This window comes from Tyto alba, unplaced genomic scaffold, assembly GCF_018691265.1.
Source record: "Tyto alba isolate M040663 unplaced genomic scaffold, T.alba_DEE_v4.0 Super-Scaffold_48, whole genome shotgun sequence".
Lineage (NCBI taxonomy): Eukaryota > Metazoa > Chordata > Aves > Strigiformes > Tytonidae > Tyto > Tyto alba.
The window spans coordinates 15,046,789-15,062,882 of NW_024881324.1; the positions used below are offsets into that span (position 1 = coordinate 15,046,789).

General features: G+C 37.9%; 1 protein-coding gene across 1 annotated transcript in view; it reads right to left on the reverse strand.

The window, feature by feature from the left end:
• GMDS (GDP-mannose 4,6-dehydratase) overlaps positions 1-16,094 on the reverse strand; it is a 427,214-nt gene that overhangs the window by 247,674 nt on the left and 163,446 nt on the right. Inside the window, exons 5-6 of the mRNA XM_032991929.2 lie at positions 9,236-9,428; positions 8,272-8,376 (exon numbers count right to left, since the gene is read on the reverse strand). Of these exons, the coding sequence (XP_032847820.2) occupies positions 8,272-8,376; positions 9,236-9,428 (298 nt within the window). The remainder of the gene's footprint in view (positions 1-8,271; positions 8,377-9,235; positions 9,429-16,094) is intronic.

The following is a 16,094-nucleotide window of genomic DNA, read 5'->3' on the forward strand; positions in this document are numbered from 1 at the left end:
CATGCACTTTTAATGTATCTGCTTTTTTTTTAATTTTTTAAATTATTCAACACAAAGTAAGCAGAGTTCTAATGAGAGGGATCTGTCAACCTTTGGAAGAACTATTTTAAGGAAAACAGGATGCACACTACTGAGGAAAGGTTTCAGATACTAAGATGGGCCTGGTAAGTGTGGCAGCCACTGTATATGTATGAGCTGTGTATATGAACCTGCTTTCAAGTTTCTGTACCTGGTAGATGATGCACAAAATTTGAAGGTTGCAGAATAAGGCCTACAAAGTCTCATGTACTTAGTAACACCTCTGCAGTGACACACGGGACTCTGAAGATGAGCCATAAGCAATTTCTAATGGTCGTTACTTCATACTCCCAGGGGAACACCGGCATCACTGATGTTGGGTTACGTACTAGGAAGTAGACAAAGCAGAATTACTGTAGCATAGCATAGAGAAATTTATATATTTGAGAGAATTTGTGCAAACAATCATACTAAGACACAAGCCTTCAGAAGTTTAGGAAATAATTAGTACAATAACAATCAATAAAATACTAAACATGCATTACTTATAGAATATCAACAATGCAAGACAGATTCATTAATGCAACATAATTCTTCCCCTAATGATGTGACCTTTGGTCTTTGTGTGATTTTTTTCCTTTCTTGCCTCTGACTATTTCAGAAATACAATGACATTAATTAAATTTGAGGGGAAAACGCAGGAGGAAATCTTAGTGAATCACGAAAGAATTGTGTAGGTGCAATTGCAAGAAAAAACAGTTCGAGTGACAAAAACAAGAAATACAGAAGTGGTTGACTGTGGCTGAGTCTCCACATCTGGGGAAACTCTATCCTGCAGTATGCTCTTGTGTTCTAGACTCTGGGTATGCCCGAGCTATGACTTCACCGTGCCTTGAAAGGAGGTGTTATACCTCAGCTAAAGTGCTTTCCTTCAGAACAGGTCTCAGGTGCAGCTGCTTGGACTGAATTCCAACAGAGCCCTGGCCTGGGGCAGCAGTGGACTGGGGTGCATCCTTAATGCATGGTCTCTTACCCATCAGATAATGGGGTCTGAGATGACCATTCTGTATCTATACCATCTCCTACACTCTCCCCTAATGTTCCAGCAGGGGCAATGGGATACTTGGGTTAAATGGACTTCTGGCTGACACTGCTATGGCAGTTCTGTTCTTCTGACCTTCTGCAAACTCCACATTCACTTTAAGCTAATTTAAAGTAAACAGCAAGATATAAAACTCCCAATTCTGGGATTTCACTTCATGTTCTCATTTATACATACGCAAAAAAGCAGAATGGTCACATTTTCAGTTGTGTTTTGCCTGGGGATAAATAAATGCAATCAAGGGGATATAAACAGGCAAATAAGCACCTAAACCACCTTATCTCTAAAAACATTGCTACAAGTTTGTGCAGTAACAAAGCCATAAAAACACTACAGATGAGATACATGCTCTGACCACTTCCTTTCCCAATGCTGACTTCCATATCTTCCATAACATTTTATTTCAAAGTTTTGGGGTGGTATTTCATTAGAGAAAAAAAGTCTTCAAATTCTTAGTTTAAGAAACTAACACTGATACCTGCTAATACAACTTCAGAAAAGTTAAGAGTTACACTGTAAGGTTTTCTAAACTTACTAGTTTTGACATTTTGTAAATTGTGTGGATACTCTGCTTTTTGTTTGGTTGGTTGGTTTTTGAGATTAAAAACCAAGTTGAAATCAGTTACAGAAAACAGTAAAAACTGGAATCTATTTTATTCTCAACACAGTATAAGCCATGAGGGAGCAGATGATTTAATGACAAAAAGATGCATCTGATAAGATAATAATTTGCTCAAGGAGAGATCTGGGTTGTGAATGCAGCTGTTCCAAAAATCTAAACCCACAGGCAAGAAATTACTTAGTTTTTGTATGAACTATATCCATAACTACTTAGATAAACTGGCGATAGACCCCAGAAAAGTGCATCAGATAGAGAAATACAGAAACAGGGCTACTTCAAGAGTGAAAAGGAAAAAAAATTAAGAGATGGTAAGGATTCCCACACACTATTGTTGTGAAGACTGATTCAAAAAGATTTCAGTAATTAGACTGTTCAACACTGCACCTTCCTTTATCAGACTCAATTGAGAAAAATATTTTTTTATGCCCTGATTCAGTTCCTGTAGATGATTGTTTTGTTCCCATATGTGGTAAATTCCATGGCACTGACCTGGACTACCTGGATGCCCAAAGCTAAGGGCATGCATAAATGTTCTCAACCTTTAGTTTGTATTTCATTAGTCTGATAGTGCTTTTAGAACACAAGCCCCCAGAGGGAAGCCTACTTGTACTTTGGTGTGATTGCACTGCTTTGATATATCAGTATTGGCTAATACTAGGGAATTGACACTAAAAGTTTAAGATTAAGATGACTTATTAGCAACATAAAAATTAGGCAAAAATCTCCACATATTGTGATGTGCTCTGATCAGTACTAATTAGCCCGTATCCAGTTCAACATCGCAGAATTAACTGAATTCACTTGTTTTGTAATGTCAAATCTTTTTCAAGGGGAAAACACATGTACTTAGGTAAAATAGCAGAGAGGTATTACCTGGCAATTCTCTACTATTACAGTCAGTATTACTGCAAATCCATCTGTACAAGTAGACCCTAATGCCCACATTTATCCCCACTGATGTTTGACTGCATGTGCAGATAAGAAAACACCTGCATGGATCACTTAGCAGGATCAGTCTCACAGCAGGGAGAAAAAGCCAGTAAGAATGCATGTCTTCAGGACACTGCATGCTTTCTCTGTTGAAACATGCAAACTAAAAAGCATGACACGATTTTGGCTGCTCTATAGCACACAACAGTCTGAGTAACTCCTTTTACTTTGGCCATGGTACCTTGCCATTGAGTTTTCAGTATGCTAGGCAGACGATTCCTGATGATGCTAGCCAGCCTGCATTCTTCTCATCCAGCAAGGAGTCAGCAAGACACAAGCAATACACTGCTGACTTCTGCTATTCAGATATACTCGTGGGTTGGGCAATTTTGTATTAAATGGAAGAGACATAGCTCTACACTGAAAATTGTAAACACTTATGCCTTTCACAGGCTTACAAAAAGAGCACCATCAAACCTGCTAGTATTTCCAATGGCACTAGGTTGACAAAGCTCCTCTTGCACAGAAAATGTGTAAGATGACTAGAAATTAGTCTCCTCAACCAAAGAAATGAGAAAGGGAAATCTAGCAGATGTTGGCTACATCTCTTTATAGGAGATGCAGAAGAGCAGCTGTTACAGTAGGGATTGTAGGGATTTCTTGTGAAAGTCGGTAGCAGATGTCACCACCTGCTTCTGCCTTCTCTATGAAATAGAGAAAAAAGGGAGACTGTAGGCTTGTTAGAAAAAAGGTAACAACAAAAAACATGAATTCAAAAGATACCCAGACATATTTACAATGAATAGGGGAATCTCTCACCCCCTTCCCCTTGACAACCCCCACCGATCCAGATGTGCAATAAAAGCAAACACTCCCCATTCTCCTTAAATCATGATTTCTTTTCATTTTAATCTTACTACATGTACTTTGACAACATTCAGCCTGCAATCTAACACCTAGCCATTTCCTCCCCAGCTGAAAGAGATCACAGAAATGAGCAGTTGTATCCTTTCCCTCTGGCTATACAGCAATGGTCTGATGACAACTGGTTTACCAGAGTTGGTATCAGACAAACAAAAATTCCCTACTGAATGATCTACACAATGATGTCATGCGTGGAGGCAAAGTATTTATTACTTAGAGAAAAAAAAAAAAAAAAAAAAAACAACAAAAAAAACCAGAACAAAAAACCAAACAAAACTTCTGTTGCATTGTGTCAGGAAACATGCTGTACATGTTTGTACATCTTGGCAGATAAAGATCAGATGAGGCAAGCAATGAAGTGGTTAACCAAATCAGAAAGTTATCTCAGATATCCAAAGGCACATCTCATAAACCTGAGAAAATGTCTTACACAGAACTGAGGCGAAAAAAAGTAAGGGCTTGTCTGGGAAGAAACAAATGACACTGTCAACAAGTAGTTTGCTTTCTCACTCAGAAAAGAAGGTAGTAGTGAGATCCAGAGCCCAACAAAAGAACAGAAATCTTCCCAGTTGTGTAAAAAAGGCTTGGATTGAGCCCCAGCTTTCCTGAAAACTGAACTTGATAATTGTGTCACTGTCAAAACAGTCATCTCACTGAACAGAAATACCTTTCCAATATTGCTATAGGGCAGACATTTCCACACTGGTAATAGTGGGATCCATGTTCAACCATCATCTCCCCCATTTAGTACCTCATAATGCTGTCTTGCAAAAAAAATTTAAAAAAAAAACCAACCAAATAAACAAACAACCCCCCCCCAAAAAAAAAAAAAAAAAAACAAAAGCAGCATTCTGGAAAGTTTTTTATGCTTTCTTTTGTTTGTTAATTTTTGGAAACAGAGGCCACCTTGTAGCTTACTACCACTGTAGAGAGCATTTTGCTTTTCAGCTAGTGTCATATTTAGACAATAAATAAGCTTCAGAAATGGAAGATCCCATTCTTCTTTGACATTGCCATAAATCAGAAAATATTTGAGCTATACCTAGATAAAACTGATGAAAGTAACTGAAGAAATCAGTTTTAGCAAGGTATATGCTAATACAGGTCTTTTCCCCAAAGCAAGGAGATTATGCTTATCTTACATTACCAGACCATTACTGGAAGTACTATGCCAGACCCTCAGCTGGCATAAATCAACATGGGCCTATTCACTCTGTGGGAGCTGTGTTGATTTATGTGAGCTGAAAAGCATGTACTGGTCAAAAATTGACTATTTTATCTTATAAAACTATAGAAGTGACTAAGAAATTAAAGGCAGTATGTATAATATAAAGAAAAAAAATATAAAGGAAAATACTATAGAAAGGCTCAAAATAGATGTATATTTTCTTAAGATTAGTCTAACATAGCCACTCATTCCACTCCATATGAGATTTTAGATAATATTCTCTGTTACTACATTCACATGTATCTCTTGAGTATGGACCCAAGTATTTGTGCAATTTAATAATGCTATACTATTCCCAAATTAAGATGTAAGGCTCAGACAGTGGGTTCGACCGACCTGGAATTTATCACTGGTGTTTTTTGTAAAGTCACTGTAGCTGTCAGAACATGAAACATCAGACTTAAAAGCAAGCCCGCACAGCAAACTTAAGTGTTCAGATTTGCAGTATAGTGTCAAATCTTAAGAACAACTCCAGTTACAATGGTTCTCTTATAGAGCAAGATAAAAGTAGAAAATCAAACAAGCTTCTCAAAGCCATCATTTCTCTGAAACCTTGGTGATTTCAAGAAATAGGAAACCTTTCATATTAGACTTGAGCACTCTTTACCCTTATGAACTCTGTGTAGACTTCCCCATTATTATACAGATTACATGAGATTAACTACTGGTGCTCCTATCTGAGTTAAAACTGGGAAGGCCAAGGAGAATAACTGGCATTCTAAAATAAGAGGTGTATATTCCTAAATTCCTTTCTCAGGGAAGCAGCTCTTGAGATTAGACAGTTCTCATTTTCACTAGGCTCATGTATCGCAGTTTATCTGAGCACTGTATAAGAAGAGAGATCACGAAACAAACTCTTTACAATTGCCTGTTCAGTTCAGCCTCAGTGACCACCTGCTAACAGTCACTTGGCAGAAAACTGCAATTCATCATCCTTCACCATAAGTACTAGTACTTCAAATACAAATACTTCTGTATTTGGTCACAGTCCACAACATAGGCTGCCAGGTACCAAAACCACATTCTGTTCATCCTTACCATTGCCTTACAGTGTAACATAGCTCATGGATCCTTGACTACAAGGAATACTAGAATTTGTCTCTTCACAGTCTTTTCTTATAAATACATTGACTGTAGGAAGCTTACAGAAATTTTCAGATGTATGGTAGACACTTCATATACAGGGAAAACATATGCACTGTCTGCTGGGACAGATAAACTCTGCACTTGATCAAGTAGCACTGCCACAACCTTCTGCTCCATCGATTCCCGGGCATTAAGTGCAGAGAAGATGCACTTAGTATCGATGGGATGTTGTATTCAATCAATTCAGTGTACCACTAAACCAACTGGAATAATGGTATGTAATATTAGAATAAAATATTTTTTGGTTTACTTAGGTATTCCCAATCTCTAAAATCAGTAGAATTAAAAAAAAAAAAAAAAAAAAAAAAAAAAAGGCCAAACCATAAGACATTTTAAAACTTCTGTGTATATTACCGTCTCTGCATAGGAATTAGAAAACCCTGTTAAATCCTCTTTTCCTCCCAAAGCACCTTTGCAGTCTTCAAAAACATGAGGAAAGTGATGAATGGCTATTAAGAAAAAAACTCAAAACTACTTTTCTTCCATTTTCTTCTCTGTATAAATTTTGAGACTTTCTCCCATAAAAACACCAAGCAAATGGCACTGGGCTGTGGTTACAGTTGCTTTCACGGCATGTACCCCTGCTGAGGTGAACAAAGCCAACCGAAACCATTGCTAAAACAAGATTCCTGTTCGTGGTGTAAGGGGCTTAAAACTGCACCCAGCACATATACACAACCAAAAGTACAGCCTGAGACTTCAAAGCACAGCCTTGGGTTCTCCACAGGGACATTAAATGTCTTGAAAAGAGAGTTTGGATTGGAAGATCCATTGCAGTGGTGTCAAAGCTGGTGTCAGAGTGATCAAAATAGCAACAGGCACTGAACTTTTCATCCTTCAGAATGGCCCAAGCCTATAGAGAGGCAGCACAAATGGTAAATGTGTTCCTATAATTTCCATCTCATCTTGTAGCTCCTTAGTGTTACCAGAAATCATGACAAGCCAATATTTGTCATTGCATATTCCCTCATTTTTATGTTGGTCAGAACATTTTAATTGCATGATGATAATTTGAAGCAATTTCTACGTCACTTTACAATGCACCAAGAATATATCACAGTAAACTGTTTAAAAGAAAGCAAAGTATTAGGACTTCTAAATTAAACAATCTAATGAATTTTATTCTCTTTTAATGTTGAACCTGTACTGTCATTTGCTCCAGCAAAGTGATGCAACAACTTCTACCACCAAGTATTTAGTGCACCACTTACTGTAAATGCTGCCTATCCAGTGTACTATGAGGTTTTGCAACTGTGACTCCCAAAGATTGAAATCAATATTTAAATCCTATTGACACTGACTCTTTTTTTCTCTTCCTTTTTTTTTAAAGCAGAGTTGCAATTATGGTCTATTTCATATTTGTAAGTATGATTAAAATTATTACATTCTGTGCCAGGCTATAATTTATATAATTGCTTTCCTGTAAAACTTGAATTTATTTTTCATTTAGAAACAGACCACAATAAAAGGCTTCTGCACTGAGAATTCAGTTTTCTGTGTTAATTTAAAGTTTAATTTTAGAGTGTTTTCTACAGTCACAGTACTTTAACGGCAGAGAAAAACTGTCATTGTATAAGAGACTTTTAATCAACCATAGGCTCTTACTCAAATTAAATACCAGTATTAAAGTATCATCATAAAGTACCGCAAGAGGAAAAGGCATGATTAAGTGGAATTTAAGATGTATTGCTATTAAGGATTAAACAGAAAGGCATTTTAAAGCCATGTGTTAAAAGCCATCTTGTCAGAAGGTATAGGCCATAATCCACAAATTTGCAAAGTATACCAGGCTGTACTCATTAGTCTTATGAATTTAGAGGGTCTAAAATTTTGCCTCTTAATTTGATATTTATATGCAATTAAAAATCTTGAGTGCAAGTCACACCTGAAACTGCAACTATTATGTAGTTGTCCACCTAAATGTTTAGAAAACCTCCCTTTTAAAGTGTCATTTTAACATTTTAGCCTTAACTTATTGTCAAGAGGCAAAGAAAACTCAGGGATGTTATGACATTATTTGCAGTCTCTTGAGAGTGCTGATACACAAAATGGGATACACAAGTCTTCCTTCACTGTCAAGAGGGCTACAAAATGGAATATGATGTTTGGAAGGGAAAGCTGCCGTTCTGCAGGCTCTGAGACTGCCAGGAGGGCTGCATCAAATGCCATGAGCAGGCTACAAGTCGTGACACCCTCCCTACAAAATATTGGCAAGTTTAAATGAAACCTGTGGATGCATTGTTTCATTTTTCCAGTCAGATATATGCAAAGTCAGGAACAGTTTCACATGGATTTTCTAACCTCTCCTGGGGCTTTCGTGATTGAAGAGGATGCCGTTCACAGCAAAGAGATTGTAGGCCTCTCTGAAGTTCACCACAATCCAGTAGGCATACAGTTTTGCTGCCCCTATAAAAATAATTTTAAAGCATTATATATGTCCACTTTGCTTGGACACACCTCAGACAGACACACATACACATCTCTCTCACACACACAGGGTGAAGTCCACATTTCAACAGCAGAGTGCATTAGATTTTGATTCATTTCCTTTATCTGTCACATTTCATATGGAAAAAATATCCAGCCCAAGAAACAGCAGCTGAGCAGGAACACGCTTCTTTTCTGTGCAGCCTCTGAACTGGCCAGAAAGCATTAGGGCACTTTCTCACTTGTTTTCTTATGCATACTGAAGCGTAGCACTTTTTCTTTTACAATATAATTAACACAGCCAGAGCGTGTGAAATATGCCACTGTGGTGACCTCTGCTAATAAAAAAAAATTACTTTGGAGGAGTAAAAGCTAAAATCTGGTGCCTTAACACTCAAATTGATTTGAAACTTTATCACCAAAGTCCTCCATGCACATTGCTTTAATAAGTGTTTCAAATTTCATGCAAGTTCATGAAGGAAGAAGTGAGCTCTTGGGAGTTTTTCATTTAGGCAACAAAAAATATGAAACTTTATCACTTCAGTGGTATCTCACAATCCTTTGTGAAGGAAGAGTCACCCTTCCCCCCTCTACAAGAGCTCTCTACCTCTGAGCTGAATGAACACGGTCTTGTGAAGTGAGATGCTAATTTCCAACCCCCGGGCAATGGCAGCAAATACTTTTTATGTAGTAATTCATAAAGGTATGCCTCTCGACATGTCTAGTCACTTTAGCTCTATCGTCATTCTAATCTCACACCCAAATTACTTCAGCCCTGAGACATGAGTGGGGAGAACAGACAGACAGACACTAAACACACACCACCAGCGATCCTCACCGTAAGGCGATCTTGGGTAAAAAGGGGTGGTCTCCTTTTGCGGGATTTCTTGCACTTTTCCAAAAAGTTCACTGGTGGAGGCTTGGTAGAATTTCACAGAGTTGATAAGGCCACAGGTCTTAATAGCATCTAGGAGCCGTAAAGTGCCAACCCCATCCACATCAGCAGTATATTCTGCTAGGTCGAAAGAAATCTTGGGGAGAGAAAGAAATAAAAACCCACCAATTTTACTAGGGGAACCAGAACATATCATGATCATGTACAACCAAACAAAGTAATACATCACTTGTCACAGACCATGTGGACACTTTTGTACAGAGTAGATACTCAGTTTAAAAAAGTACCCCCAAGGGATTTCTAAGAATAAACAAGTAGTTCCATAAATAGAAAAACCAAAAGACTGGTGTTCCCTGATCTCTCTCTCAGGATTATTTTCCCATGTGAAGCAAGGGGTAAGCCTCTCCACAGTGGGAGCATTATCAGGCTCTTTCTCATCTCCACAGCTGCCAATTTTCACAATATTCACTTGGGCTTAATAACTTTGACACAATTGAATTTGGTTAAAATTGTCCAAAACAAATTTAAAAACAAATATATTAGGTTAGTCAGACAGCATGACAGCATAAACGTGCATTAAAAAACCCACAAACTTTAAACAAGGTCCAAAGTTTTGCAATTTAAACACACCTCAAAATGGAGAGAAGACTTGAATTACCTGCTATCAAATGAGACTCCCAACCCCACTTGACTAAGGTCTACCAGAGCGGTGGCTTTTGCACAGAGGTTAAGGGGATGATGAACTGGGAGAGCAAAGGGTGGAGGTATCCAAAAGAAACCTGACATCTCCTCCAGCAGACATATGCTCCAAAGTATGACAATAAACTTGTGGACACTGTTGGACCAAGACTCCTCCTTCTCTTCCTGCTCCAGTACTTCTCAGTCATCTTTATGACGATTTTGATTGTGGCATCGGCCATAAGACAATGCTTGAGTCTAAGCTTTCAGAGTGTTCTAAAAATATATTAATTCTATTTCTTGGAATTAGAGAAGAAAATTAAAATCTGGAAAAAGTAAGCTGAAGGTAAGAGATGTGTTATGACCATCCCAATCTGCAGGCAGAATAAAAATCTCTTGGAAGAAAGCTTACTCTGCTTGTTTGGTGGGTACAGGCTGGTTGTTTGGACGTGCTGGTGGAGCTCCTGGACTCTGAAGAATTTTCTCCCACTGGTGCTCATTCCTGAGGCATGTTCCTCCTTCCTTCTACATACTCTCCCCAACTGAGGGATTTTGCTTATATTAGTTTTTGAAAAAATGTTCTCTGTTCATACTGCCAATGTCATAAAAAAAGTAAAGGGGACTGGATCTTTAGAGCAATCTCCTCCATTGCCCTGACCCACGGAAGAATTACTTTACCTATGTCCCCTCTGGCTGATGATAGACTTTCAGGAATGAGCTCCAGAGTGACAGCAATGTTACAGTCTCTTTATATGATCTAGGCTGGAGGTTAGTGAGACGCTACCAAAGTCAGATGGTACAAATCTGTGATCCTTGTTTCGTTAGTCTTCAGTGATAGGGTAACTACTAATGGAGTAGAGGATAAGAGACCATAGCTGGACAAGCTGAGCTATCACAGTGAAATCATTGGGAAACCTCTCACTTATCAGACAGATATCCCTGTATTCATTTCTCCTGTTAAGCCACTTTCCCTATACAGCAATCACTAGAGGCTTAAGGCTTATTTACACAGCAGATAAAATATAAATAATTAGATTAATTTGAATTTACACTTCTGGTTAATTTAACACAGGTATGAAATCATCTAAATTGTGTTACCGTGCTCCAAAAGCAAAATGTTCTGACACAGTTTTGATATGAAATAGCTAATGGTATGAACGAAAGCAAACCAAAAAGAAAACCAAAAGAAAAAAAAGAAACCCAGTACTTTGGCTTGTTAACCTGGTATGACCCAGCTGAAATTGAACACTGATCTACTGAAAAGGGCTGAGCATTTTTTAGTTTAATCCATTTGGCACAAGGTATTGTTTCTAACAAATAACCTACTAAAAAACAACATCCCAAAATGCAAATTGTTACTTACATATTCTACTACAATGTAAATGCATGTGTAACTCCAGTGATCTTAAATCAGAGATCCCAGATTACAAAACCTCTTAACCAGGGTGAGCAATGAGCCTGTGGCAGCAGCACTGGGAACTGCTCTCCCTGGCTGATGCAGAGACCAGTTTCACAAGAGATGCTTTTCCCTATTGCCTTATGAATGACCTCAATTTTCACCTAGAAAAATCACTCCCAGGGGCGTGAGGTAATTGTGCCTCCACACTGGCTGGGTCTGAGTGTCCCCAAGCAGAAACTGCCAGCTTTGTGCCTGTTCGGTGGTTTTGTAACATGGACTATTGTTCACCAGGGACGGGACTCAGACCACTAAATTAATTTCACTTTGGACTGCAGGTTAGACTAGAATAGCATTCATGAAAATAAAAAATGGTTTTATCCACTAAAACCTCCAACACCAAAAATGCTGGACTCTTAAGACACTCCGTGCAGTGTACAGGCAGTAACATGGCAAATACAGATAAATGCACACTGGATTTTAATTTGATTCTAATACAAAGTTAACAACATAAAAGAGTTTTATAAAATACTGGATTGATTAAGCAATTACAAATGAAGAAGGACAGAGAAAGAAAAGCTGCTGAGTTATCCATTACTGCATTATTTCCCTCTCCTTATACACATTATTTTGTGCAAGATCAGCAGGAAGACTGGAGGGAAAAAAAAGAAAATAAAATGCAGAGAACTCATTAAGAGGGATGTGCAAAAGAGAACTGACATGCATGCACAACAGAAAAAAAGACCAGGGTCTGAGTTATAGAAACAGATTCAATAGATGTTACTCATAGAAATAATCCTTCCTAGTGCACTGATCTCAGTGGTACTACGCGAGAGAGGAAAAACTTCATGGAAATGACTGTAAAGGCAGGCGTATGAAGGCTACAAACAAGCCATACTTTCTGAAAGATTAAACATTTATCCAGCGATAAAAAGGTCTTAGGTAATACCTACAGATGAGATTTTTTCAAACAGCCTAATTTATGACAACTATCTTAAGTGCCTGAATTAGGAAGCTCATCTCCCTGTACACCAGTAAAGACAGCAGTAAGTCAGAGCAGAAAGCCTAATGGAGATGGTCTTGATCATGATTTAGAGAACCATATACACATTATTTTTTAAATTTAGCTACCTAAAATAGATGCTCCATTCTAATCTCAAAAATCCAAAACTATCAGTTACTGTCAACTGCATAAAGCAACTAACAACTTTTTTGAAGACAACACCAGGAGTTTTTGTAATAACTGGAGTAGGGGAAAGAAGCTTCTGCCTGGCAGAAACTTTAAACCTGAAAGTTTTCTCAAAGGGTATTGAAGGCATGGATCCAATACCTCTTTGCCCTCTTTGGACAGACTTTGTGACAAAGGGAAACTGTGACATACCAACAAAACAGAAATTGTCTACTTGGAATATGTTAGTCTGAGCGACCTTGGCACTCCCTTCCCACGTACAGTGGAGACACTGTGCCTTTGCAGTTGTCATCGTTGATCTCTGGAGTTACTGTGAATGTATACACTTAAGATGTGTTTATTTATTCCATTTGATTGGTAGTGATAACAGTGTGTCATTAGAAGAGGACAGAACAATAAGGAGACAATTAAATCCTAGGTCAAAAGTACTTCAGCTCCAGGTTTTCAGATCCTGAACACCTTTCAGAATTGCCTCAAAGAATAAAAAAAAGGAATATGACTCCTTACGTACACAGGATTTCTCTATACTCAGTATCTTCACTGCTGGATTCATCCCTAATATAGTACACTTCAAATACATTACTGGGCAAGTAAATCTTTCCATATCAAGGCTTACCCATAGGATGATAATATTTTCTTGAGGAAATCATGGTGTCATTAGTTGTAACATTTCTGGTATCACAGGACACAATACGAATACACCAAACCACATTATGTCTCTTTCACACGGCTCCAAGAATTACAATGAACTGGTTTCTACCTTTTGAATATGAATTATTGTTTCCTCCTCCCCCCCACCTTTCTTTCAGTCTTCATAATTGCCAGATTCAATCTCTACAAGAGATTTTAATTTAATAGAGAAATGTTTAAAATATGATGTTTCCCAACTGATCATTCAAAACTAAGCTTAGCAAGGTCTTTAACAAGATTTAAAAGCTTACTGAAAACTATCTAAATGAAAACATATGGGTCTTAACCTCCACAAGAACACATTCCTATCATGTGTATGAGTACTATATACAAGCCTGAGGACTTAATAATGCTTCTGACCACTGTGTTGTCAACACTGGTGATATTCTGAAAATAACTATCAGTTTAGCACACAACAGGGTTGGATTTGTGAGATACTTCATCTCTGTTTTGTCATTTGGAACAATCCAACAGATGGGCTGGAATCATACTATTAGCTTTCAACCAAAAATAGCACGTGCTAGCAGAACATGTTTCAATTCTCTACCTAAGGAATATAAATAACCATTTGAAATTTCATCTCCTTACAGTCACCTTAGTTTCAGAAGATGGGATTTCTGGAAGGCTGGTGTTATAAGAGGAAGCTTATGTGAAGCCTCATGAGGAAATAGGATAGTATAGACATAAATTATTATTCTTTCACTATAAAATCAAAGGTGGCTAACCTAACTATAACATTAAAATAAGCATCTTTGCTTTCCTGAAAAAACTTACAGTAGGTTCTTTAGATTTATCAGAGTAGAAGGTATGTATCAGGTCTCTCTAAGCACTGAGAAAGGTTTACACCTGAGAAGGAAATCACAAAGCGGAAAAACTGCTCAGAAATGTTTCAAGTCTCAGAAGTTTCACAGCAGTTACTTTTTTGTATTCTTTAAAATCAATTCTGTTTGCTTTAAATATTCAGTGTGCCTTCCACTGCCAATAAAAACCACTGGGATCACTTATATCATCTCAGTAAACAAACTGCTCAACCCCTAGGAACAGGCATGTAAGGCATAACATTCCAGTCGCTAAATCTAATACAGGCTGTGGACCAAGCATTCCTATGAAGTCCTAACACACTGGAGAAAAAAAAAATCCTAGGGATTTTAGTAAATCTAAAGAATTTTTGGGAGCTGGGCAGTGTCAAGGGGATGGGAAAGAACCCATATATCTACAAAAATGTCAGGTAACCTTCTAGGAGAATATGACAATTCCTCTTCCCCCCAACCCCTTAACTCATAATGAACACTCAACTCATTGCCCTCTCACCAAAATAAAAGTAGTTGAAAGATACCAAAATCCCTCAAACAACTATATATTTTTTGTTATATAGAAAAATAATCAATTTTACAGCTCTGAACTGCTTTAATAAGCAACACTCTTGATATATTAAAGCCATAGTCAACTTCTTAGCTAAATAGAAATTGACTGAAAAAATAATGACTGAAATTCTGGATAAAAGCAATATGCCTTTTGTAGATTTATCTTCTTTCCTGTTTCTTTCCCTATTCTCTCATTAATAAAAGAGAAAAAGTGATCTGTATAACATCAGAGTAACTTGACAACATGATTATAAGCAGAGAATTAGCAAGGAAAAAGTTTTACAAGTGGAAGCAGAAGTCAACATTTTTTCCTAAAATTCATGTAAACCCAAGCTATTCACAATAATGCTGCAGCAAGACAGCTTGAATAACTTGGATTTTCAAGTAACTCATTATGCAAAGGAATAAGCAGTGTAACTGATAAAAGATGTTCTTCTCTGCCAGTGCTTATGTGGAGGTCCCAGTGGTTGAGTTACACTGCATAATATGATAGCATACTATGGACTGCAGGCTTAGAGATCGGAGAGACTTCTGGAAGTTTGGTTTAGACATCAGTGGGCCAGTATTCCACCTTCACCTCTAGGTGATAAGACCCAAACCAAAGTGCAAAAATGAGCTATTTGCTGTTTAAGGATCTTGAATTATCCTTCTTGATCTTCATATTCTATAACCTGCCATAAACCACAACACTCTGCTTCAGGGACCAGCTCAGTCTTATACAAGTAACCCCAAAGTGGTTTTAATTACACACAAGGGAGAGTAGCTTAAATGTAAACCTGTTACTTGCCCCAAACACACACATACGCTTTTGCATCCTCAAAAGGAGCACAAATGAGGGGTGAAACAGAGTTGAGTTCATTCATGGCTCCCCACAATTTGTTTCTCCAAGTATATTGAGATCTGGGAAATATGTGTGGGGAAAAAAGGGATGGTATGAAACAGAAGCCTCACAACACAAGTGTACTTCTAAGTCTGAAAAAGTCACTTGGGATAACAACAGCAGCAAAACCATGCATCACCTTTCACTACATCCCCAAGGATCAAGCACTGCAGAATCCAAAACCAGCTATTACCTTTCTGCTATATGAGCACTAAAAAGTTCATGAATGGCTAAGTTATACTGTTATTGCCCACACAAGATACAAGAGTGCAGCTAGTCTGAAGTCCCCAACTATCTTGCAGCAGAACTACCCTGCAGCAGAGTCTTCCCTAAGGGTCAGCAACTTTCTTTGTGGAGCTGAAATACCCAAGAATTAGGTGCAAGAGGCCCCCTAACATACTCCACAGTGTATGTTCATATGGCAACTTCTTATGGTTTGGCTTTGGCTTATACCTCTCCTCCTGATCAAGTTCTTGATGCAAACTTTCTGAAATAATCTTTAAAGAGAAATAGCTTTGCATTACTAAAACAGGTTTCCTTTTTCCCCTCTTATGAGTAAGAACCGCTACTTGCTTTTTCTCGGGGGGAATATGAGAAAAAGAAAC